Source organism: Phoenix dactylifera, chromosome 15 (assembly GCF_051530095.1).
Source record: "Phoenix dactylifera cultivar Ajwa chromosome 15, Ajwa_hap1_PhDact_Kaust_v1.1, whole genome shotgun sequence".
Classification (NCBI taxonomy): domain Eukaryota; kingdom Viridiplantae; phylum Streptophyta; class Magnoliopsida; order Arecales; family Arecaceae; genus Phoenix; species Phoenix dactylifera.
In genome coordinates this window covers 24372148-24398718 of record NC_143204.1, presented here as the reverse complement: position 1 = coordinate 24398718, position 26571 = coordinate 24372148, and the positions used below count along the sequence as shown (strand labels likewise).

The following is a 26571-nucleotide window of genomic DNA, read 5'->3' as shown; positions in this document are numbered from 1 at the left end:
GGGTTTAGGTAAGCAAGCACAGCTTCAGGTCGGTGCGTACAAGTAGTCCTTTGAACGTTGTCATTGATTGGAGCAGTCTGAGACGCCTGACTCTTAGGTTGGCTCGGCATGTTTGCTGCCCGATTGCATTCCCAGCGCGACCCAGGAAACAGTTGAAATGGTAATGTTAAAGGCATCATCTTTAGAATACCATTAGATAATAATTAAGAAAAAGAATATGATTAAAAATTATAGAAGTATGGCAACAGACCGGTTATAATGCGTCTTGACAAAATATCGATGAAATTGCTTGATAAAGAAAAATGTAAAACGATAAAAAGTTTCATCGAGGTCGGCCTGGGTTGTCATGGGAGCTAGGTGTATTAAGCATAACTCAACATGGTGGAGAGATTATTGTCCCCTCTAATCTATTGCTGAAAAGAAAAATAAAAATACATCTTAAACCACGCTTCAGATGTATCAATTTGTATATTATTCCTCTTTTGTCTCTTTTGACTTTGAGAGTTAAGATCTATTTTTTTAAATTTTTCCATCATAATTATGTATTTTTCCATCTTAAATTTGTGCGTTTCAAGTACTTGCAGCCATCCAGATCCATAGAGCAAAGCAACATACAGAAGTTTTCTTCAAATGCATTAAAAAATAATCAATGTTCCGAAAGCACATATTCTGGGAAAAGCAAAACCTCAGTGCATCCATCTTCCTCCCTAGGGGATCAAATTGACCATTTCATCTTTGCCAACTGCAATGTGGCTGCAACTGGTCAACTTGATAACAGCCTGAGTTCGAATCCTGCCTGCACCTGAGCAGCTGGGTAGAGTGGAGCCCCCCTCCCTTTTCAAAAAAATGCGAAATTAATCAATTGACGTCTCCCTTTCCGTGTATATAATTCAATGAGTACAATAGCCGCAACCAACAAATCAGATGAATAATATAAGCTGCTACAAATCTAGAAGGCAGATAGAAATCAGTTCACAATAAGTATATGTATGATTCAGAACAACCAACGAGAGCGTAACGTATATGTATATGTAGCAGACAAGAAGATTTTGCAGCACCCAGGATGCTATACAAGATGATGTACAGTGATCACCAAGGGTCTCAATTCGTGCCGGCTCTTTTAAGAAGTTTTCATTGGTCATACTGCATGCAATGAAGCTTCTGTCTCCCTTCAAACACTTTTTCACTTGTTGTGATGCCATTGTTGGCTCTGATTCATTACTATAGATACTGCACCCATTCTTTTCATAATATTTTTTTCATTAGTAAAAATCATGCTACGACAAAGCTTCTCTCTGCATTCAATCACTTTTCACCTGCTGTGGTGACGCTAGTGTTGGCTCTAATTCATTATATAGATACTGCACTAGTTCTTTCCATAATTTTTTTTTTTCTCGTTGTCACCAAATCCTGCGCCGCCTTCCATACCAGTAAGCAAATGCAGAAATGGACAGAGCTACAGCAACACCGGCTGTGGCATGCCATGCATACATCGGCCTTTCCACAATAACCCCGATCTCTGGCATTGCCTGCTGGCTTATCTGAAAAGCAAATTCAAGGCCATCTCTTTCAAGCTGAGTCATGTCTTTGACAGTCACCTTGAGCCTAACAGCTTCTGCTATCGCCTCATACTCCTCTCTGCTTCCACTCTCAAGGAAAGCTCCCACCATCCGGTCCTTGTCGACCCAATACGCACCAAACCTCCCACTAGAAAAATCACCATAGTGGGCAACTTCACCTACGTTATCTCCATAAAACTGCCAAGAGAGTGTGAAGACTCTAGAGTAGAAGAATGGTAGATAGTCAAGGTCACCAGTTTTCTGAGGCGCCATGATGGCAGCCACTGCATGCTTTGCGGTCTTTCGTGCAGAGTCGACATGCTCAAGTCGGCGGATATCATTGCCGAAGAGTTTGACAGGGAATGCAGCAACATCACCTACAGCATACACAGAACTGTTGCTAGTTTGCATTCGTCCGTTCACCTTAATCCCACCTTTCTCTATATTCAGTTGACCTTCAAATAGGCCGGTGTTTGCACGGATCCCAATGCCAACCACAACCATGTCAGCAGGTAGACGTCTGCCATCTTTAAGGACCACTGCTGTCACCTGAAACAGGACCAATCAGATAAAGATTACTGCCTGTCAGAGATGTTAAATTGTGCAGGTGCTCCAATGCAAATTGATTGGAAGATCTCACCCTAGACCATGCCCACTCTTGACAAACTATTCCCTGTTTCAAGGGGGGAAAAATAATTTTAGTTTAAAAAGAAAACCTCAAAATATAAAAACCTTAGGGCCCCATTTGGAACGGCCTTTAAACTGAGACCTGGTTTTAGAGAAATAAAACGAGGCGGTATGAATGAAACCTGGTTTTCTGAGTCCCAAATCTGTTCTGTGTTTGGATGCTGAGGAGGTTTTAAAACATGCTGTTTGATTGCTTGTTGGGGTTTGAAAAGGTACGTTTTTAGAAAGTGAATAAGTTATGCCCTTGCTAACCCCACTATCCTATCTGAACTTGTGTCTTTGGGAAGTTCATGAGGAAGGGATGAAATTAAATTCAAGTATTGCTGCTGCTGATGATGATGATATTTTATAGCATATGATATTAATAATCACAGTATTATTTTGCTAATAGACATACTGTAATATTACAACAATACAATTTATGACAATGATGCATGCTGTAACAATATAATATTATAATATCAAATTGTCACTGTATTGTATGCTATAATAATAATAATAATAATAATAATAATAATAATAGTAATAATAATAGTAATATAATGGCATAATATTACATAACATTATATCATATTACTCAATGAATAAGCGAGCTGAAGGACATGGGAGATGCGATGGAGAGTAGTATAATTTTTCTCTCAATTAAATTAAAAAAAAAAAACAGCCTCCCCCACTGAGACCTAGGTCTGGTCAGCGACCAGAGGATCTTAGGTCTATATAAGGCCAAGTCTGCAGTTATGTGAGGGTCTTATGGGTCTCATTGAGACCAGGGCTTTATTAGCTTGTTTGGAAACTTATCCTTGGATAAACTGGGGATGAAGTGGCCAAAGACCAAGTGGGGCATAAGGTTGTGTTTAGTTTGTGCATAACGTAACAAGCCTTATGCCTGCCAAACAGTATTTGGAAAGGAGGAATAATTTAGGAATAGTTATGCTGGCCAAACTTGCTTATTGCAGTCATTAACTATTTCAAGGGGGAGATGTCATAAGGTATTTCTTGGCACAGGCCAACTTTTTATTTTTTTCTGGGCAAAGAAATCATCATTCAAAAGGTATTCCCAAATGGCACCTTTTCTATTCAAAAGTGGAGCTGGACAAAAATTGGCATAGCTCATGGCACAACTTTCCCATGTGTATAACTTCTACTATTCCTATTTTTTCTATTTTTTAAACCAAAAAAGGATGTCCCAGCGCACAAGGCTCCTGCCATTGCAGAGTTTGGGGAGGCTCAAATGTACATGAGGAGAGGCTCTGTGTTTCGAACTCATGATATGTAGATCACAGTGAAGCAATCTTACTGTTGTGCCAAGGCCTGCTATCTTTTATTACTGAATCAACACAGCCTAAATACATAATATTATAAAAGCAATTGGAGTATTGTGCTCTAAAAAGCTTTAAACATAATATTTCCAATTTTCTAATTAAACAATTGAGAACATATCTTCTAAAAATAAAACAATAATATTTTGCTAAATAATATCGTAAATAGTGCTCAGATTATGCATATTATTGCTCACCTGGAGCTGTCATCCAAGAAGTTAATAGCTAACTACATTCATAAGATTGTATACATAAACAAATTTATATGTAAACATTATGCAGCTTCAAACTTTCTGCCATCCTCAATATAAAATTATAAGCAAGTCTTTCATTCATCATGTCTATTGTATTGTGTTAAGAATATTCACACCTTTATATATCGAATATTTATTAATATTTATAATGAAAATCACCTTTTCTATCATCATTTGCAATAAGCTGAAATGTTTCAGGAGGACCTGCATAGCGTTCAACTTTTTCTAGCCTCACCATAACCTAATTTCTGATTCTTTGGATCATGTTGAGGTCTCAACCTCAAAACCAATGTAGAAACTAGGTTTCAAGTCTGGCAAAACTGCATTTTATAATGGATTTTGTATGATATGTTTGACCAGCTCTTCAAATACCAGGAGCAACCAAAAGATAAGCACATCATACTGAGATCTTGTGGCTAGTGTGGCACTGGATGTTGATCATCATTCATCATTCTGTTTATTACAGGATCAGGATACACAAACATTCTCAAACTGTAAAGTTTAACTAGTCACATCTTCGATGATTAAAAGAATGAGGCATTACCTTCCCCCCCGAGTCATTTTCAAATGATGCCAGAACTGTTCCTTTAATGAAATTAACTCCCCTTGACTTGTAATAGTCTTCGTAAAATGCAGCAATCTTTGGCGTAAATAGACGACCCACTGTAAACATAATTGCGATTCTATCAGATTACACGAACTACTCAGACTTGCATAGGATACATCCTTATAAAACTGATGGTGGAACTACAATATAATATAATATAATATACAGCAAAATATCAAATACTTACTGCAATGTTTCTCAGGGAACACCCAAGTTACTTTTATTCGATGTTTAACCAAAGCTGCCGTGCATTCCATGCCTATGTACCCACCACCAATGACAACAGCATTTCCACCGGTACAAGAGTGCATTACGTCCACCAGCCTACTCGCATCAGCCAAATTGCGTAAATAGCAGACATTTTCTGCATCAGATCCCCTCACTCCAAATTCTTCTATCTTTAAAGCCTACAAGGCAATATTTGCATTATAGCTCAGCAAATGGCTCTCATCATATTAATTAAATTTTGGATTTTAAAGTCTCTCAGAATACGTATAGCAAAAAAAAGTGTCCTATAGTATCAAAATGCATAAGAATTTAATTATGCAAGAAAGAAATTAGATTCAGTACCCGAGCACCTGTTGCGATAATGAGAATCTTGTAACTGATAGTCTCCCCAGTTGCTGTAAGCAATGTCTTCCGCCTCACATCAGCAGATTTTACCTTAGTTCCAAGAACTAGTTCAATGCCTAGAAAAGCAAGACCACAATTTGCATTTAGGATCTCCTAGTAATGAAAAAGGGATGATGCTATTAATAAATATTGCGAGTTGGCAGGTGTAATATGAGTCATAGCAAAAAAGAAAAAGATGCTGAAAGCTAACGCAAATATTGGAAGTTGACAATGTATAAGAGTTGGCACGTATAAACTTAATGTGGACAGAGGTTAAAGGTACAATGAACCGGTACAGTCTCTGCCATCACACCAGTCTCTGCCAGTCTGTATCAGTCCATGCCAGTTTGTGCTGGTCCAGCACCCAGAGGCATGAACCAGTACAGGATGGCATCAATCCATTTTTTTGGCCACAGCCTGCCATACAAACAGCATGACTTGGCATGGAACAGTATGCATTGTGCCAGCCCATGACAGGCATGGGAATGGCAATAGATAAGCGTTATGGGTATATCAAATAATAGCTTTCATTCAACATTGTTTCTTCAAATGTTTATTAAGAATAAGATTCCACAGTTGATACAAGTTGTGAATCCTCAGGTTCATCAAACCCTTCAAACCAAATTCTGTTTGATGTATAGGATCCATGCTTTTCTGACCCTACAATTACTAATCGGTGTGCCCAAACCTTTGGCCCTGACCACAACAAAACATTAGATAGCTCAAATTTAAATAAATGTAGTTTTTGACCAAACGTGTGCAATATGGGCAGATAATCCAAAATAAGAAGACAAGAAAGGCAAGCTAATTTCACATATATTGTATGGCATAGAAGGAAATCATTTATCTGTGGATTATCAAAGCAAATAGAACTCAAAAAGATAAGCTCATCCTAGCCACTGCATCCTAACCGAACTGCTTCTACGTAGCCATTGTTAATGTCACTACTGGAGCATTGAACACTTGAGGAAAAAATATAGAATTGAAGATATAATTAAGTGTATACTAACAAAAGATATAATTGAAGAAATGTTTAGAATTGTACATTAACTCCATTAATGGTAAAAAAGCTGCTATGACTAGAGAATATAGAAGATTAGAATATAATTGATGTTGTTCTCTAAAAACATAAGGTGATGAGTTGGGTAGATTCAGGTTTGTAACCTTGGATTTAAAGATCTGTTAATCATGCAAGAATTCCAATGCACTAAAGCATTACCTGCTATAGTAACATGAAGTAAAATAAACATAGCCCACTTCAGCTCTTACAAATCCTAATTTTATTTCTTAGTGATTTGGATGTTTATATAATTACATGCTTATATGTAAAACAAACCATAGGCATGATACAGCACTATCAGATGTCTCAGACATATTAATATATTATCAATAAAATATTCTTTTCACTAATGAGTATATTCTGCATGTTGTTTTCTGTTAGCGAAGTTGATTTGCATACATGGAAATTAAAGTATCTAGAAAAAAATTGTAACTAAAGAAATATGCCAAATGAAAGAAACAGCAACTAGAATTGAAGATATAGGGGAAAACAAGAATTTACCATGCTCCCTATACCATTTTGGTGTCAACCTCTCCTCATTGGCGCCTACACAAGTATGAAAGGATGGAAGACGTGCAGGATCTGCAGATAAACATAGCATAATGTCAAGTCCATGTATGAAGACAGAATTTAACTTAGAAGATCATATTATATGGTATAAATGCTTTAGCAATGAAGTAAACTTTGCCACAGGAAATATGAAGAAAGGGAGTTAATGCTATCAATCAATACTAAGCAGATTGGATGGTGATTCATGCTGAGTGCCATTTGAAACATATAGTTCATGCCTTGGTAGGCAGATAGAAGAAAGTCTACACCGCTACAGTTCAATTTTTAGATAGAACAATTCTTCACTCAATACAGCAAATCAACCTAATGTAGTCTTGATTTCGAAGTAATAGCATACTCAACAACTAGATAATATGCAAGAATTGAACAAAGAATATATTAAGGAAATATAATTAGAAAATGTTGGACAACAATCAAAGTGTCAAAGACTCAGCCGAGCCACTTGAGTTGGTTTAGAACATGATCGAGCTTCTGACTTCACAAGAAAGCTGAGTCTCAGATCAATTGTTGTAAGTTTCAAGTCAGGGATAGATGCTCAGATTTGAGTTGAACTTCAGAATGGGCTTGCTGATTTTTTAAACTATGATCATCACCAGATGAAACCAAATGAAGGTGTAACAAGACAGGGTGAAGAGAAAATTTAAAAGAAGTAAGAGAAATTGATGATGGTGTGATTAGGGAAAGAAAGGAGAGAGGATGCTCAGTTTGGTGGATGAGAGGCATATGCATTTGATAGGAGGGAATAAATTAAATCATTTATATATGTTTTACAGCATGTCAATTTTCATTAATAGTAACCAGCCTGAACCAATTGAATGATACCTTCTGGAAGTAAAAATCCTTTGCTTAGAGCAGGTCGTTCATAAGGTGCAACCTGCATGCAACATGCAGAATTTCATCAAGAACATCCCATGTCAAAAAACACACCTAAGAGCATGTTTAGTTTCAGAATTTCAGTTATATAGTCACTACAATAATTTAAGTGAAGCATAGTTTAGATACAAGTTAATATACTAGGACATATGACTTCACAAGAGATTCAAGTGAGAATATAAAAATAGTTTCATGACTCAATACTGTAAACCAAGGCTCGTCATCTCGGTACAAAACTCCACACTGGTACCATGCTGGTTTAGTGTCGATATGCCCAGTAGAAGTGTCAGTTCAGCATACCAAGACTCAGTATGCCCCTTGTACTAAGTCTCCTTTTGGTACCGACATGGTATAGTATGCCCGGTATGAGAAGCGAACCATGCTATAAACAGTTAAGCATGAACTGAACCTCAACAAATATTCTAGGATTGCTAGGTTGGCTAGTTCCGGGACCATCAATCAACTAGATGGCTTACAAATATATTTACACACATTAATTATTTATTACGCAATTTCATTGTTGGACTGAGAAAGAGTTTTTGGTTTCATGATATGCACAGATTTTGAAAAAAAATTGGTTAAGGAACATTAGCATGGCAGTGGACTATGTTTACTTAATTGCTCCAAACCAATATGCCTGTAGAAAGTCATACTTCCCACACCGAATAAAACTAGATGCAAAATCTGATCTAAATGTTTAGTGGGTTAATTCAGTTTGGGCATACAGCATTTGCCTGCTTCATTGAATATGAAATGAATTTAGCAAAGCATTGCTTCCTGGTTAGCCAAAGCACAAAAGACAGCCGCCACATGATACAAGAGAGACTTTGAAGATGAATAAACAAATATTAATAAAAAGATGATGCTGGATATATTGGGGCAGTGCTTTAACCCAGAATTACATATTCTTCCTGCATTAGGCATAGAATTAAAGAAGTTGGCCAGCAAAAGGATCAATTACCTAAGAGTTTTAACTTTTAACTAGCTTTTAAGAAGTTTGTTATGGGTAGCAAAAGATTGGATCTGGCCCTACCACAAAAAAGAGAGAAGAAAGAAAAAAAAGAGGTTCAGTTTAAAGTAGGTACATAAGCTCCAACTAACTTGAACTGATTAAAAACATAAATTCTAAATTGTGAAGGTTCAACCAGAAAATTCTTAATCTGCTTGAATTTGAACCCCAAAACTAGAATGCTTCCCAACTAAGTTAAGCCAAAATAACGCTGATGATTATTCGAAACCTTTGGAAAGGACCAGATCATGTTATTTCCCAAGGAGCCACAAAAGTGAAAAATAGAACATAAAAATTTTTGTATTAGGATGAAACACTTGGTCAGAATCACAGTCGCAAATCTAATGTCACAGCTAGGCCTTCCAAGCTTTTCCTGCAGTGGTAACCAATAAATGTTAACATGACAGTATCAACCATGGTAGTTAGCTCGATCAACCACATGGTCTTCGATGCTTTTATCATTTTCTCTCTTTATAAACATAAAAACATTTTACTGAATCACAATCTAAAACAATAAACAAGTAAATTCTACCATCTTGGGGGGGGGGGGGGAACAAAATTACTGTATCTCAGCTTCCCCCAGCTTACCCCCTTCAAAAAAGAAATGGTAAAGAAAAGAACTTGTAAGAAATGATATATTTAAAAAGAAATAAAAAGCAAGCAAGAAAGAAAGAACGGTATAATTGAAAAGTTTGTATTACAGCTTTATAACAGTCCCTAAATCTTTAAGATTAGCCTACTTTTTACCAAACAAATCCAGCTCAGCTTTCCAAAGCAACAATAGAGATCCTCATGTAGCATTTTGTGATGACTAGAATGCTTAAAGTAGGATGTCACTGCCACATTGATACACCATCTCAATCTCTCAGCAATTTAAAAATGTGATATTGTGCAATGTCTCTGTGATTAGAAAACCAACAGTTTATCGAACATCATACTCTAATCAACTACTTAATTCTCTTAACTGTTCATCTTTTTACCAAAAGTATAACATCTCACCAATTTTTATTGAGAACCCAAAAGAATTACATACTACGCATATTAAAATCCGCATCATTATTACAATGTCAGAAATCACTGTTATTATGTCCACACCGTTATCCAAAAACCTCAAGAAAGAAAAACGAAAAGGAAAGAAGAGATAAATCATTATTCCTCATCCCAGATAAAGTTCGTCCAATCAAAAGCAGCAACTCTAGATTTCCAACTCGATCACCCAATTATCAAGGGAACAAAATCAAACATATCCGCGTCCCGGAAAGCAATTGTACATTAACCTCACAATATATCCACAAAAGTTTATTTCCCTAAATCAAGAATCTCACAACAAAACCCTTCAAATATCAAATTCTCAACAAGCCTACGTTCACCAAATCCAGAAAAGCAGACAGAAACCTAAGCTATCAGGTGTTCGAGCAACTGTTGAGTAGATTCAATTCCCATCGAACACATCAAAGAAAAGTTCCCATTTTCCTTAAATCCAAAATCTCCCACCAAAACCCTTCACAATCATCAACTTCTCAAGTAATTCAGTTCACCAAATTCCAAACAGCAAATAAAAAAAAAAATCCAAGCTTATTGGTAGATTCACCGTTAAATAGATCAAAATCAATCAGAAACCCAGTAAAGACATCAAAGTAGAACAATTTCAAGGATCGAACAGCTGATGTAATGAGAAAATGAATAGAATCGGGAAGAGATGGAACGAGGGGAGCTGACGGTTTCCTCGGAGATGATGCAGAGCTCGCCGTGGGAGATTCCTAGCCGGACGAACTCGAGCGCCGCGTATCCGGCGGCGACTCCTCCGCCGAGGATCACGTAGACGAAGGCTCTCCCCATCTCGGTGGGCTCTCTCTTCTCTCGCCCTCTCGCCCTCTCGCCCTCGGCTACCAAGCGAACGGATATGGGAGGAGGGGTATTTATTTGGACTCGGGAGATGTCTTTTAACGCGTAAAGAAGACGATCAAACCAATAACTATCATTTTTAAATTAATATTGCATATAGAGATTTTGTTGTCCACGTTCAAATCCCATTCTTTCTATTGCATTTTGTCATTCTAGTTGTTTCATATCATTATGCACCATATAAGGCATGAGCAAACCAAATGCTCTCACAAGAGTAATGCAAATAAACCCCTTTTTCTTTTTAATTTTGATAGTAACCTTGTTTTATTAAAATGCTCTAACAAAATAAATACAAATTCATCCTTTCATACAGAAATTTGAAAGTCTATGAGACATTTACCCAATAAAATGAAAAAAAAACAGCTAAGTAGATTGAACAAAAAAACAGCACATGCAAATAGTTTGTTTAAAGACTATAATTTAACAGTAGATAAAGTATAATATTTTATCCTATAAAGAAATGGTTAAATATATTAAAAAAATATTAGAGTTAGACCAATGGATGAGCATTCTTTTTAAGCTTTTAGCCTTATGATAAATGGAGGCATATGCAAGTTTTGGCCAATAAGATGAGTTTGCATAAATATTAAAGAACATCGTAAGACTTCTACAAAGGCCAGATAATGGCCCATGCATTGTCTAAAGTTCAGTGCCCCATCATGCAATGGCTATTACATAATTGGCTAAAGTGAATTATTTATACATTAAAAAAAAAGAAAAAAAAATGTCTACCCATCTTTATTGGAAGGACTCTTAAGCTAGAAGTTGAGAAGAAAGGAAGACTGATAAAAATTGAGCGTCCATTCTTCTCTATGGTGATATGGAAATAAAATTAGGGCAGCATCACTTTTGTTATAAACCATCATGTTATCGATTACGTTTGAGAGGTTTTAATAGTAAGGTATTCAAAACATGAGTTTCATTTATATGATGTAATTTTTCAAATTTTAAAAATACCTAAATTTTATTTTTACTTTATTTAAATGTATAGTTCTATTATGGATTCTCTTTGGCAAACATGATACCATGACAAAATTTAATAAGTAATCTCCAGTATTATCAACATTAAATATGCTTAAAATTGAATAGTGAATGTAAAATACAGTTAATTGCCTACAGTTGATTGTAATAAACCGATTCATCTAGCCGGCTGAACCAACATGAGGTGACCCAGACTAGTTTCATGCATGCTTTGCATGCACGACCGGGAGGAAGACTCCTAATGGAAGTTTTCTCTCATTTCTCTCCTTACTTACTTCGAGCGAAAAATGGAGATCTAAGGCATGTCAGATTCCAGCGAAACTTTTGGTATCTCCCTATAAACACCTTTCTATCTCTCCGTAGGCACTCCACCATCGAACCCTTACCAATAGCGGATTTCTTGTCCCTCTGAATTCCTCGCAATGTGAAAACCCTTTTTTCGTCAGGAAAGATAGCAAATATCCTTGCTAGACTCAAGGTAACGGACTCTAATCCTTCTCCTCCTCCCTCTTCCGGTCTCATGATTGTCGTCATCACCTTGGATAGCACCAGTGAGCCACCGGTTCAGGTTGAAAATAGGACCGCCCTATTTGTGTTTCCTCTCCCCTATTTTGGCTCGATTCTGCTTGTTTCACCCGCTGTTGAGATCGAGGTCCTTGTCGAAGCTCTAGTCTAGCTCTTGGTGATCTTAATAGCCATGGCGAGCCTCAATCGCCGGCTGGTGCGCCGAGTTGCTTCTATTTTTTCTATTCTAGGCAAACCTATTGTTGGTTTTCTTCATCTTTCCGCTATCACCAACAACCATGGCTGATGTTACCACCGTGATCTTTGATGGAGGCCGAATTCGGGTCGAAGTTTGCCACTTCGGCCAACTGCCATAGGCATCGTCCATCTTGATCAACATAGGCCATCTCCCATATTTTCTATCATTCTATCTCTCTTCTTTATTTTTATCTCTTTACTCTCTTTCTCTCTCTAGATGATTAGTGGACCAGTGGAGGGTCCAGGCATCTATGTAAAATTTGATTGATCTTTGGAGGAATCTTGGGTTGGCATTGTGCAACCCTAGGAAGAGTCTCGAACTGACTTTATTACAACCATCTACCATATCTCTCCATAATTTTTCATTGTTCATGGTTGTTTATGATTATCCTGATAATAAGATCTGGTTTTGTAGGTGAGCAAGCATCTAGCCAAGAAGACGCTGAGTAGGACACTTTACATCCTGGTTATTAGATCGAGAAGTGGGTCAGTATACATTGTGTTTGAATCTATCATCAGTAGAGATAAAAAAAACTTGTATACTCACCTGCATGCTTATAAATATATTGTATACATATATGTATGACATGCTAACGATCAAGATAAGTAAGATGCAAAGATTTTCATTATGTGGTTTCCTATTTTAAATTGTGTTTTGATTGTTATGTCTATGATTGATAGTATGATGGTTGCATAATTAAATTAACTGATAATTGCATAATTGGACTAATGGATGTGATGCTTTGGACTAATCACATTATATAAACTTCCCCATTACAGACGGAAAACGTGACACTATCGATTGCTCTGTCATGGGCAAAAAATGTGACACTTATCATTTGCCCCATCACGGACAGAGAATATGGTTGTAATTAGTCTAAAGCTGGAATTAAGAAGAATTGATATGCAAATGTGAACTTGATTAAACAAATAAGGACTCTAGGTTGATCTCATTATTATCGATTCCTCTGTCGCAGGCTAAAAATATGGCATTATCGGTTGTCCCATCATGGTTGGAAAATATGGCACCTATCGATTGCCTTGTCATGGGCAGAAAACATGAACAGAATTTGGCCCAAAGTCGAAAAGATAATTGATTTTGGATCCAAATAAGGTCAAAGAAAATAGAATGATAAGCTACTCGAAGCACTAATGAAATTTATTGGATATTGCATAATTTATCACTCTTGAGTGGATGATTATTATTGATATTTGATAAACATATGCATACCGATTTTTTCAAGCTTTGTTGATAGTAGATTTGCGATTTCATAATATCTGCATATCGACTATTTGCTATTTTTAATTTTATATTATTATGTTGGTGTTGATGTATAGAAATTTTTACTGAGCTGTAAAGCTCACACCACCTCTTTATTTTTTCTTCCAGAGTTACAGAATGTTTAGTACTTAGTTGCGGCTTTGAAATATTGGTGAGAGGATAAATAGCTAGAACATTATTGATACCGGTTAAATAGCCAAAAATTATAACTTGATAGTTTTCTTACTCGTTAATCAAAAAAATATTTTATTATGAATTAAAATTATTATTATCTAGTTAGACAAAGATTGCTATTAAATTTACAAATCTTGCATGATTTTCAAGGCATCGCTATGTAAAGTCATGTATGTTGGGTAGGGGATGTGACACCGGCGTCCCAATTCATAACTAGAAAAATGAATGAAAAATCAAGCCTCATTGCATCATTAATGACCTATTTGCGGGGATCATCACATCTGTGGACCACACTAAATTTTTGTGTGTTTTCTTTTTAAATTCCATTAATAACTTTGGCCTGCTTTTCTGTTTTTAAAATGAAATACAGGTCATGCATCGGGTTTATGAGGTCGTTATTTCCTTTCGAAGGACCTGGCCTACACGTGTGGGCTTGTGGTGCCAATTGTACCTTATCTCGGAACAGCATTTGGGCCCTTGTTCAAGAGGATTGCGTTGCTTTGGGCGCCCGTCCAAAAGATTGGGTCTCTCTTTTGTCACTTTCGAGATTGGGAGATTTTTCCACCATAAAGAATTTGTCCAGACCGGGAATGTCAGGCCTAGCATAGTATTTTGGAGCACCTCGGGAATGCCTCATTGGGGATTCCAGCTGTATCTTTTTCTCAACATCAGCCATTGAATCTCACCAGCACACATCTCAAAGCACTAAGCAAAACATACAATCCTGTCCCTTAGCGGTTCAATATCTGGTAATAATGATGCATTATTCAGTATGATTTTATTATTTAAAAAATAAAATGCGAATCGGTTTTGGGATATGGCCGCTTTTGGATTTGATCGCAACAAAAAGAAAAGAAAAGAAAAGAAAAAACAAACTAGCATCTCAGATTCAGGATCCAAAAATCTCAGACTAGATTGGTCCAACTGAATGCAGCTTATTAAAAAATACTTGTTAGGTGCAAAACATGTCATTGTGCATGTAATCCGATTAAAATTGTTTTCCCGATGTTCATCTATAGTTAAGCAGGATACGACGGTTTGAGTACTGGTTCCATATGGGAGCGGCACATCATTGTATGTACATTTGCAAAGAGTTGTTTTCCCGTTTCTACATTAAAACTATATTAAAACTATGTCGTCCAATGTACTTGCATCTATAGTTTGGAAGAGTACGTATTCAGCTCCGCACTCAACCATATAATTTTTTTTTATGCACAACGAATTTGATTCCATATAGAATGGTGGAGTGCCATGTCTCGACCGGGGCGAAATAGTTTTCTAACATTTTCAAAATAATTAGAAGAACATTCATGCATGAAGTTTTCTTTCTTAAATTGGAAACATACATTTCTTTCTTAAATAGTTTTTTCTTTCTTACTGAGAGTACTTTCTCCCTTCCTAAAATTTAAGTCCCGAGAAATCTCATTAATGTGTCTCGAAACCGACCAGAACTCATATGAAGGGTTGGCCAATCAAAATCCGCTACGAAAAAATATAGCAAATTCAGAAACGCGTAGCTGACTTCGAATTTCAAAAACTTCTTGCAACTGACGACATTTCGGCAGAAATTTTGAACAGCCTCTAAGATCACACCAACCAGACAGACAGAACACGATCCATGTATGAAACACCTGTGCTTGAATCTCGGAAAGTACGGAGGCCTATCAATTCTGACTAACCTATGTGCTCGAATTCTGAGGCAATAGACTCTCGCCTCAGCCTATACAATACATTCTTTAAAGAACTTTTTAAGTAAGTACTCATATATTCTAAGAGACTATCCAGAATCTTCTCTATTTTCTGGTCATCCTGTCTTAAGCATCACAAGGTTTTCTACTGAGAAAATTCCGATAAAAAAGACTTTTTTATCTTTTCAAAACTTGGTGGCAACTTTCCGTTCTGAATTGCGGCCTTGCACGGCCAAAATGGTTCACAGTCGAGCACACCAGCATCTCTCCTGTTCACATCAGTTCTCCCACTCGCCAAGACAAACTTCTGGATCATTTGTGAACAGTAAAGTAGTGCAAATGGGAGAAGGCCTTCGTCTGCAACGTGGCAACAGATGACTAGATCGATAAGCTGGATACTGTCCAACCAGGAATTTCTGAACGGGGTTAATCCCTTGGTGCCAATGCGGAGGCAACGGCATAATGGCCATCCGTCCGACGCAACCTTGTCCTCCACTCCGTGGACTCTCCTCTGCTTTTCTCTCGCTCGCTCGCTCTGCGGCTTGCGAAGAAAATTCCTAATAACCCCTCGTCTCCAGGTAGTCTTGTCCCTCCGGCCCCCTCTTCCCCGTTCTCCCGTTTTACATTTACCCCGTCTACCGGAAGCTTCTTTCACCCCAAGTCCACCATTGAGCTCTCCCTACGGTGCCTTTGTTATTCGCTTAGTCCTTGCTCACCCCGCCCCCCCCAAAAAAAAAAAAAAAAAAATTCCCAATATGGAAACCCTAGAAGCTACTGAAACAACCCTAGGCAACGATTCCTCCAAGAAGCCCCCCGAATCACAAACCCTAGGAGACCTCGCGGGACCTCGGGTTTCCAAACTAGGGTTTTCGCCGGCGGGAGAAACCCTAGCTCCGGCGCCGGGGGCTGAAGCCAAAACCCCAGGGTCGGGGTTGCTGCCGGCGGCCGGCGAGGCGGAGGAGGAGGCGGAGCGGCACTCCTTCGCCGCTGGTGATTTCGTGTGGGGAAGGATCAAGAGCCATCCATGGTGGCCGGGGCAGGTGTACGACCCTTCCCGAGCTGCGGATCATGCCAGGAGGGCCCACCGGAGGGACCGGTCGGTGCTCGTGTCGTACTTCAGGGATGGCACCTTCGCATGGTGCCACCCGGCGCAGCTGAGGCCCTTGGTGCCGGAGTTCCACCGGATGGTGAAGCAGAGCAGCTCCAAGAGCTTCGTCGGCGCGGTGGAGGACGCCCTGGGGGAGATCGGGCGGTGCCTCGAGCTCGATCTCACTTGCCACTGCGTGCCCCCGGAGGCCCGGCCTGCGAGTGCCAGAGGCCAGGTCGGGAGGGCTCCGGTAGCAAATTTCGCGCCTTTGGAGTTCCTCGAGCATCTTCGTGATGTGGCCCGTGATGTTTCCGTGGTTGATATGCTGGAAGTCGCGATGCTGAAGAGTTGGGTCATGGCATTCGCGAAGGGATGGAGCAATGGTTTGGCTGGGTACCACCAGCGCCGGGGAATAATGGAGCTGGTGGACAAGATTGATCTTGATGTCCCACCAGGGGACCTGACCGACGGCAAGGAGGAGGAGGACGAGGAGGAGGAGTATTGGACCACAGGGAGCGGTGCCGTGAAAAAAGGGCCGAAGATATCAGCTGAGAAGTTGTTCAGGAGCAGGAAGAGGAGAAGCATGGCGAAGCTCATCGCGGAGATGGATTTGGATGCTGCTGAGGTCAGTGATGGCGAAGAGGACAAGGTGAAGGAGAAAGTCGAGCTGGGGAAGCACAAGAAGAGGAGTGAGACGAGGAAAGGTTCGAAGATGGAAAATAGTGGTGTTAAGGCTGATGACGAGAGCGGCTTGGGAAGACGGGAGCGGAAGAAGAGCAAGTATTTATCACCTCCCTACACTTATTTGAGCGGGTATACAAAGTATTTGGACTCGCCGAGGAGTGCAGACGCGAAGACACAAAAGACAAGTGTGGATTCCTCTTGGGCTTTGCCACCCGAGTCCCCGACGATTTTGAGATGCGATGGTGACACAGTTCAGAAGGAAGTGGAAGAGGATGGGATGAGTTCCCCAATCAAAGTTGATAGCACTTCGGGCCATGAGATTCTTGCGGAGTTCCTCCGCACAGCAGTCAATCCGCTTCACCTGAAATGGAATCGTCTGGCCAAGACAATCAGGGGCTTCTTCGCCACGTACAGAAGCTCGATGTACTCTAATGGCTCCGAGTTTGCAGCTTACCAAAAGCACCAGGCTGAATCTTGTGGCATAAATGGAAAAACTCTGAATAAAGATGTGGTGGATCGGCCTGAAGCTGGGAAATCTGAGGGGAAGATGAAGCAGAAGAAGGATGGGGCTCGTGGAGGTTTGGGTCCTGATTCAGCCAATCACTCCGAGCAAGGTAAGGTGGGACGGAAGAGAAGGATGAGCAAGGATGAAACTACCTTTGAAGCTGTGGTTAACTTGGAATCCCAGATTGTAGACTCTCCGGTGGAAAGTAAAGCGGCGCGGAGATACAGAAGAGGCAAGGATGGTGCTAATGGTGAAACCATGCTGAGTTTGTGCGACGAGCCTCCCATTTCATCAGAAGCAGCTAAAGTTGGGGGGCAGAAGATGGTTAGGAGCAAGGGAGTTGCTAATGGAAAATCTCCAGTGGAACTGGGTCACGAGCTTGGCAGTCGGTCTCGAGAAGGCAAGTCTGGGCAGAGAGGGAGAAGACGCAAAAATGCACCTAATAGTTTGCCTGTGCTGAATTTGGATCGCGGGGTTATTAACGGTCCAAATGAAGGTAAATGTGGGCAGAAGAGGAGGAAGAGGGATGGAAACGTCTACGGGAATCCAGCAGCTCTTCACATGAATTTTGCTCCAGGCATCACTCTGCCATCCAAGGATGACCTTGTCTCCACATTTAGCAAGTATGGGGTCTTGATCGAGTCCGAGACAGAACTGCTGCAAGGGACTGGCGGTGCTCGTGTTGTGTTTGCCAAGAGCACCGATGCAGAGAAGGCCTTCAATAGTTTAGACAAGACTGGAGTTTTTGGGGCCCCATATGCTACTTACAGCCTCCGTTATCTACCTGCGATAAGCTCGCCACCATCATCGCCTATCTCCGTCCCAAAGCCTCCGCTTCCTTACATAAGGAAGAGCCTTGAGAGGATGATTTATTCTCTGACAGGTTCTTCTACTCCAGTGAAAGAAACGGTGTCTTCTGATGGGCTGAAGCCAGAGGCAAGAGATAACTTAGTGGGTGAGATGCAGGGCCTCCTCAAGAAGGTTAACAAGATGCTGAATGGACCTGCTGCCGGTGCCCCTTCTTAATTCCACCATTTTATAGGTATTTGGATCTAACCTATTTAGCTTTAGAGTCTTTTGTTAACCTTTTATGTCGTTTATGTATGTCAATTGGTTTAAAGACTACCTTCTCTCTTTAGGCTGCCGGAACAATGGTGCTCAGAACCCATACGGGTTGTTATATCTTGGTACATTGTTCCTGTGCATGGTAAGCTCTTTAATTACTGCTGCGTATTTAGATAATGGAGACTTCAGCTTGCCTTTCTTTGAACTTGTTAGCCGCATGTGATTGTATATGGAATTATGGATGGTTAGAATAGCTTACTATGCATTTTCAGAAAGGGTTACTTGTATGGCGGTTGTGTTACACTGTTCTCGACAAATCTGTGATGCAATGGGGAGAGCTTTTATACTCTATAACCATCGTCACTGTATGTGTGGATACCGTCGCATTTTGTAGCCAAGTGCTTGTTGTCATCCTCTAAGGGTTTCTTTACTAATTTCGCTACAATATGAGAACATGTTAAGAGGACTTGGCGATGAGGGGGGCGTGAAGATAGGAAACTAAAATTGCTGTAGTGTAGCAGAGGCCATGGTGTTTTATTCCTCTGTTGGAATAATAAGGAATATAGCTTAAAAGTTTCCATCAACAGCAAATTTTGTGTGAATGAAATGCTTGTGAGGGTTGATTCATTGTGGTCTTTTCCTTCTAAGTAAAAATTGCATGGGAATATACTGTCTTATTTCATTTTTAATCTGAGTGCTAGGATCCAGGTTCCTCTTTCTGTGGCCAGAGAATTTGTTTTGAGGACCCTGTGGATGGGTCCTTACATGTCCTGTAGGGATGGGCAACCTGTCATCATCAGGTCATAATTTTAGGGCTAAAAGTCCCACCGGCATTTGATATTTGATGCTGGCTGCTTTCACACCATAACCCTCTCCATCCATCTGTTCTATATCCATAGGAAGTGTGCCCCTGGCTGTTGGGCATCACTTTTCATCTGCCAAAGGGAAAAGTGCTGATTGCTCCACGAGCGTCCCATGGCCCTTGGTTTTAGCACTATAAGATGTTGGCAATGTTCTTATGTACGATGCCCCCCAGTTGTTTGGCTCTGATGCATTCAGATAGCATCTTTCAGAGCATGCCGGTCGGTCGAGGTCAACATGGCCCTGACCCTGATATAATGGACTTCAGTGCTTGCCAATCTTACATGCTCCTCTAATGCATTCTTTCATTTGCACTCAATTTATTTTCGGATGGTTGGCTCGAAGATTTCCTTCTATTTATGTTACTATCTATTGCCCCCCTCCCTTTTTTTTCTGTCTCCTTTCTGTTGCCACAAGCCATTGAGAACATTCCATCTGCCCTGCTAATAGCAGCAGTATCTATGGGTTCCCCCCTTTCAGTTTCTTGTCACAGTGCTGCACCACTGGGCTCGCATAGAATCTGATACTGATTGTGCATTACTCGGACTGTCGTTGATCTATGATTGGTGATTTCTATCAATTCATTTATGTTGTTTGGCCTGACTGATTTTCCAGGAAGGATCCCGACTCAATCCTCATCCATGTTTTATAGCTTAAGGAGACCCAGAAGAGCCATTACTCGGTAGATGTAGGCCCTATAAGAATAACAATCAATACATCATTTGCCATTTCGGGTGTTCAACGGATTTTCAGCCTGAGGTGTAATCTCAAACAGTTGTTATGGTTATATGAACTCTATTAGGCTCTATTTTTTCTCTCCTTTACCAAGCATCTTTCGAGCAAAACACATAGATAGATAGCCAGACAGACAGGTAGATAATTATGATCTCAAACAATTGCTGTGGTTGTATGAACTCTATTAGATTCTGTCTTTCTCTTTCCTTATCCAGCGTCCTTCGAGCAAAACATACAAGCAGTCAAAGCAGTAGATCATTGTCTGGATAAGGAATAAAAAAAAAGAACCTAATAGAGTTCATACAACCATAACAATATATATATATATATATAATCACAATAAATGTCAATCTTGTCACCTTACTAAATCAACTATTTCTGTTCTTGATAAAAATTCTATAGCAAGCGGTGACTACCAAAGAGCGGTAACTTCTGTAGAAGGGCTTTCTGGCTGAGGATTAAATTCTGGTTTCTGGTGAATGGTAATTGGTGACCTCATCATAGGTATTTGTAATGGCCTGTCTATTTGATGGTTTCGAAGGCTCGAAGATCCAAGTCTTCAGCAGCTACATTCCAGATGGAAATCATTTTTTTGACCCCTTGTGTGTGATAGAGGGATGGTGTGATCTCATCAGACCCTTACCAGTCTCTGTGATTATCGGTTCTATCTATAGTAAGGTAATCTACCATAAATTCTCCAATTACTTCTTACTCAAAGAACAACGAATCCATGTTTTAGCCTATACTTGGTGCAAATTTGCAAGGTGTTATCAGCTGTGATCAAACTTTGAGCTCATATTCCGGTGACATTATCTTGTTCAAGCCTTCTGAGATGGAATCATTGTCAAGAGAGGGTTGCTGCCAAGATTTCCATATCTATTATGGGTAGATCCAACTGTGGTCTACCAGATGTTGGCTAAATATATTCTCAAGGGACAATAGTGCAGATGGAAACTGGTACATCTCTTTTGCTATTCAGTGAAAGCTCTGCCAGTGGCCTCATTCGGCCATCCAACTGTTGCTATTCACTGTTACTTCCCCACTTCACGCAACATGGCCCACATCATGTGGACGCTTGTTTAGTTGTCTATTCCCCACTGTGGTTTTTCTTCTTCTTTTTTTTTTTGTAAACTACTAGGGTTAAAATGGGCAATAAAGCCTTTCATGAACCATCTATCGCATGAATGATGCACTAAAAACGTGGTTCGGCACTCATTCCATGGATGCTAGGAGGAACGCTAAGCAGATCTCTGTTTCTGCAGACTTAAGCCCATGTCTCATGTTTTCTCCTGGAGATCCCATTTCTTTTCCTTTCTTCTTCTCTATTACATAAAATAGTTTCACAAAAATGTCTGATGATTGAAATGCCAGAATTTTTTCTTCACTTTTTCGGGGAGACAAATGTTTGAATTTTGCTTTCAAGGGCCTTATTATGTATCTCTTTTTATAAAAGAGGAACATTTTTGCTGCTTTTCAGAAGCAGATTACTGCACAATTAATTAAACTTCAGTTCAGTTGGTGCAACATAACTGGTTTCTGGCAATTAAGTAGTTCATCAATAAAAGCAGCAGTCAGGGCAGCCATGTATCCAGCAACTACTGATTATAATATAATGCTCTTAGGCTTCAAAGGGGCGCAACATGTATGCGACAAGTAGGCTTCTTTGAGTATAATATGTAGCCACTCCAAGGGCTTTAAACAACCCTCAAGATGAGACCATCTCATGATTATGCAAAAGAATCTTGTAGGTTAATAGGATAAAATATTTCACCACCATTTAGAAGTAGCTCACATAAGAATCATTCAGAAACACTTAATAAATGAAAAGCAAGTGGGAAAGAGAATTAGGTCTTAAATAAGTTCTTTTGGTCACAGTAGTAGTTTATATCTATAGATTGGTGACTTTTGTTTTAGGACCCTACTTGTAGGGACTACTTTTCTGTGCATTCTGGTTCCTTCAGTTCCCCGTCTTACCTCATTGATGATGAATGTTTGGAAAATTTAATCAAACCAAATGTTTCAATCATTCCTTAATTGGCGCCTTCCTGCCAACAATATCCAATACTAGAATCCACTGCCTGGAGGCTGGTGATGATCGAACGACTGCAAATCTTCGACTCCAAGATTTGTCAAACATGGTCTCTATGAGAGGTGGTCTGTCATTTAGCAAGATATAGTGTTAAGTATCTTTTCATGGAGGACAAATATCTAACCATAAGGTTCATGGTTAGTGACATTTGGTTTTCCACAGGAAATAAGCATTAAGATATGGTTAAGATACAGTTAGAATATATTAATCGCAATGAGAACAGGCTTAGGATTATATTTGGATTTGGTGTATGGTTAAAATGCTGAATCTAACTTTAAGCAATACAATATACATTCCGATTCTTCTGCCTCTGTCTTCGCCATGCCTCCTTTTTGAAAAAGATTAGCAATCAACAAAGCAAATGTCTTACCAATTTCTCTTTAGATGTTTATTGGATAGCTCGCCAGATCTACCAGGATGTCTTTATGCAAATCCAAGTGCCAATCTTGAGTACAGTGAAAGCTGTTAGCTTCGCATATTAAACCTTTAATAATAAATAATGATTCAATAGATTACCATCCCTCCGAGAATGAATAGATTGCCAATTCATGACTGAAATTAAAACTACTCTTAAAATGATGGCGTAGCCGGCAGATGCAAAAAAAGAACACCATTTATAAGATCATTATTATTTACAGGATATGTGGGATCTTGGTTTGAACTATCCTGCAATGACCTCATTAATTATTTACAAATTTTGCTTAATTTCTTTCTCTACTGTCAGTTCCTATATAAATATAAGTCCCCCAAAAAAGCAAGAGACATCTAAGGGAACACGAACAATTAAATTTTAAACCGTTCGCAGAAACAGATGAGAGCATTTTTTGCTATCCATCCTCTCCTAGGTTATATCTTCCTGCATTAGAGTACATAATCGCAGACGACAATGTGCTAGCATCATGGAAACTGTACAGTGAGTCGCCAACACTATAGCACAGAAGATATTATTGATAAAATTATTTGATGCTGTTAAATTGAAAAGGTCATATAGTTGCATTTACAAGTGCAGAATGGAAAATCTCTTTGAAATATTCATAACTAATGATAATTTTGTCATTTGCATTGCTCCAGAAAACCAAAGTTATAATGTCATAAATAGGTGCTTTATGTATTTGAAAGATTTATATAACATAATAAAGCAAATCCTATTGGTGGTGGTATTTCAGATTTCTTCTCATGTTTCTAGGCACCTATCTAACATAAGAACTCCTTAAAGTCTCTCGGAATGTCAGGTGAAGGAAATACAAACCCTTCCAGGTAACCAAACGAATCTTAACCTTGAGGAATATCAATTGTGACACTCCACTTGATAACAAAGCAGGGCATAACATTGCAGGAAGCACAACTCTGAACAGCAGCATCATCACCATTGATAGCCATGATTATGCTTCCATGGAATAAATTGGCAGTGCTCTCACCGAAGTTAAGCTTCAATGAGACTTATGCTTTCTATAACCTTAAAAAAGTGCTAATACAATATTATGCAACGAAGACAAATTATTCTTCTACAAAGAAAGTAGAACACAGAAATGCTATTAGAGCAACAAAAGCTAACAGATACTGTTGAGTTCAAACATTCTACCCCCCAAGACCTCTTCCCAACCAAGAAAAAAAAGAAAAGAAAGGAAGGAAGACAGATCAAAAGGTTTTAGCCATTCCCCCTACGGCCATCATAGAAATGGGAAACCACTCGGAGGGAAAAGCACAAACATTCAAATAAACACAGGGAAAAATCCTTTCCACTGCTAGGTCATACATACATATATATATATATATATATATATATTAGTATTTTGATAGTAGGTATTAGGATGAGTCTACTTCAGATGGTTGTTGAGGATCCATGGACATTGATCATCCCAGCCCACAATCCAAGGTTGTTGGAGTACCCCCCAGATTCGTGTCCCGCATCAGCGCAGCACTGATCCTGCCACTCCAGCGATAGAATCCTACTGTCTGGTTTCACCTCCGCTGCATTGGGCTCCTCCTGTGCTTCAAATGGGAGCGTCAGCCTCTGGCACGCCTCCACGAGTGCCCCGTGGTTCCCGTCAGCGGAGAACCCAAGCGGGCTCACGCCATGAAAGCCTGCACCTAGTGCGAATCCATGACTCGCCTCTCCGAGGCCCACGCCAGCCTCACCCATGAAGATGTGGCCCCTGGAGCTCCCCAACATGGCTCCAAACTTGGTATCCATGAGATCGAGGTCACCTGCAGAGCTGAATCCATGCATGGGATTATACCTGCATTCCATGAAGTTAAGGTTGCGAGGTGTGTCGGTCAACGAGTCGAGGTGCGGGAATTGCACCCCGGAGAAGGAGAGGTGGAGGTCAGTCCCGTTTTGAAAGGATGAGACAGGGTGAGGTGGCTGTTCGGATGGCTTCTTAGCCCCCGACCGCTTGTTCTTCCGGCAGCCACCACCGACGGGCACATTCCGAAGGGACCCTCCCTTGGTCCAATACCTCCGGCAGGTCTTGCAGAAGTACCTTGGCTGGGAGAGGCTGTAGTTGTTATAGTAGCAGAACTTGGTGTGGCTGGAGTCACACCTGGGGCACTTGAGGGCCTGGTCCTGCTGAGGCCTCAGCCTTCGCTCCATCACCGGCGGCCTAGAGCATGAGATCGGTTCCCCAGACGGAGAGGAGGAACCCATTCCGCCGTCCTCATGAACGATGCCCTGCATCAAAGGGGAGCAAAGTTAAAAGGAAACAAAGAGAAGGAGCAAGAGATCATAATAATTCATCCGATCGTCGTTGTTGGAATGTGTGAATTGTGGTCCTAGAAATGTCCCGAGAGCATGAGTTTCGGAGCCTAAAAAATAAACAAATATAAAGCTGGAGCTCATGATGGGCCGCACAAGGCTAGAAAATGCGATCAAACTGCTGATCGTTGGTAGCCGAGATCCTTGAGTTTCCAAATGAACAAAGGACTCAAGTACAAAAGAAGCTAATATTTTTTTGACTATGTACTTTGTCTTCTTTTTTAAGATCGTGTTCAGACTCATTCATTCCTACTTACAAAAGTAGAAAGAGAGAGTTCCCACTATTGAAGTTTTCTTGCAAGAATTCTTCTTAAAAGAATGCCCTCTTAGGTCTAAGTAACCACAGTCTCAAACATATGCCTCTGTTCTATTTCTTTGAGTCGTTTGAGTTAATCTAATTCACTCATACTTGCGAAAGTAAGTAGAGAAGGGAGACCCTCTCCTTGGCCTCTCCTTATTTCCCCTATAATTAATTGTGACCGAGCAACCACGTTCCTCCCATAGCCTAAGACAAAACTGCACCTTTTGCAAGAAAATCTTGTCGATCCATGGTTCAAGAATTACAATTCTCTTACTTTTGATGATCGCTGCATATGACCATTCAAGTTTTTTTTTTTTCATGAGGCATTTCAGATCAAGACTTCGAAAGAAGTCTGAAAGATTTTCAAATACTGGAAAAGTGCACCTAGGAAAATTCATGCACATAAATAGACAAATGCACCAAAGGAATTGAGGAATGGACATTAATTTGTTGATCTAATAATCAACCATGGAGCAATGGAGATCGGTTGCCGTGAGTTACCTTGAGCCAGTCATGAGAAGAATCCATGCAGATTCGCATTGAAGGAGTAACCATGCGAGGAAGGAAAAATATATATAATTATAAAAGAGAAGTTCTGGGAAGGAGAGCTAGGATATCATGCACACGTCCAAAGGCATCCTGCCAACTTACTTCAAACCCAATCTCCAAAGGAATTGATTAACCTGTGATATCTGCTAGAGGAGGAAGATCGAGCTGTTCGGTTGGGAAGAGAGGCATCTACAGAGAGAGAGAGAGAGAGGGGCCAAAGGACTTGAGAGTAGAAGAAAGAGTAGAGGGTGGGAGAGGATTCAAAGTCTTGGAGAGGGTAATGCAAGGATGTGGATGGGTTTGTTGGCTTGCGAGGATGTGAATATGAAGAGAGAAAAAGGTGGCGAAGAAGCAACAGCACGCCGCCTCACTGACCCCTCGGTGGGACCGATACTGTCGGGGAAGGAAGACCAAAGACCTCATTCTTGCTGGCTAGACGTGGCTTGAGAGGCTCGGCTACGTTCCACACTTGGAGCCTTACACAGATAGATAGCTAGGGTTCCTCATATGTACTTGAATTTATTCTCTGGGGCCATTTGCTTTAGTCGAACTTGAAACCAAATGGCTAAACGTACAAATGCTTGAATTCCCTCTTGCA

General features: G+C 40.0%; 3 protein-coding genes across 3 annotated transcripts; 1 reads left to right on the top strand and 2 right to left on the bottom strand.

Moving 5' to 3' along the window:
* Positions 1–920: 920 nt before the first annotated feature.
* Positions 921–10609, bottom strand: MDAR4 (monodehydroascorbate reductase 4). The gene is made up of 7 exons (XM_008797699.5): positions 10270–10609; positions 7491–7542; positions 6600–6680; positions 4997–5115; positions 4614–4833; positions 4364–4482; positions 921–2108 (listed from the first exon to the last, which is right to left on the bottom strand). Exons 1-7 carry the CDS (start codon positions 10387–10389, stop codon positions 1401–1403), a joined length of 1419 nt encoding a protein of 472 aa, XP_008795921.3. The 5' UTR covers positions 10390–10609; the 3' UTR covers positions 921–1400.
* Positions 10610–15577: 4968 nt separating this feature from the next.
* Positions 15578–18958, top strand: LOC103711526 (uncharacterized). Its single transcript, XM_008797698.6, has 2 exons — positions 15578–18660; positions 18758–18958. The coding sequence occupies exon 1, from the start codon at positions 15717–15719 to the stop codon at positions 18642–18644; it is 2928 nt and encodes a 975-aa protein (XP_008795920.4). The 5' UTR covers positions 15578–15716; the 3' UTR covers positions 18645–18660; positions 18758–18958.
* A 4833-nt stretch (positions 18959–23791) lies between these two features.
* On the bottom strand, positions 23792–26282 carry LOC103711525 (dof zinc finger protein DOF5.6). Its single transcript, XM_008797697.4, has 2 exons — positions 25926–26282; positions 23792–25039 (listed from the first exon to the last, which is right to left on the bottom strand). Exons 1-2 carry the CDS (start codon positions 25977–25979, stop codon positions 24191–24193), a joined length of 903 nt encoding a protein of 300 aa, XP_008795919.4. The 5' UTR covers positions 25980–26282; the 3' UTR covers positions 23792–24190.
* Positions 26283–26571: the final 289 nt, after the last annotated feature.

What these genes read in the sequence shown, in the direction of transcription:
- MDAR4 (XM_008797699.5), bottom strand. Translation starts at nt 10,389, where the DNA reads ATGGGGAGAGCCTTCGTCTACGTGATCCTCGGCGGAGGAGTCGCCGCC. An exon ending in TTATCGCAACAGGTGCTCGG is followed by an intron (nt 4,834 to 4,996) that starts GTACTGAATCTA and finishes ATTGCCTTGTAG; the next exon opens with GCTTTAAAGATAGAAGAATT. An exon ending in GTTCCCTGAGAAACATTGCA is followed by an intron (nt 4,483 to 4,613) that starts GTAAGTATTTGA and finishes TTATGTTTACAG; the next exon opens with TGGGTCGTCTATTTACGCCA.
- LOC103711526 (XM_008797698.6), top strand. Translation starts at nt 15,717, where the DNA reads ATGACTAGATCGATAAGCTGGATACTGTCCAACCAGGAATTTCTGAAC.
- LOC103711525 (XM_008797697.4), bottom strand. Translation starts at nt 25,979, where the DNA reads ATGGTTACTCCTTCAATGCGAATCTGCATGGATTCTTCTCATGACTGG. An exon ending in CTTCTCATGACTGGCTCAAG is followed by an intron (nt 25,040 to 25,925) that starts GTAACTCACGGC and finishes CCTTTGATGCAG; the next exon opens with GGCATCGTTCATGAGGACGG.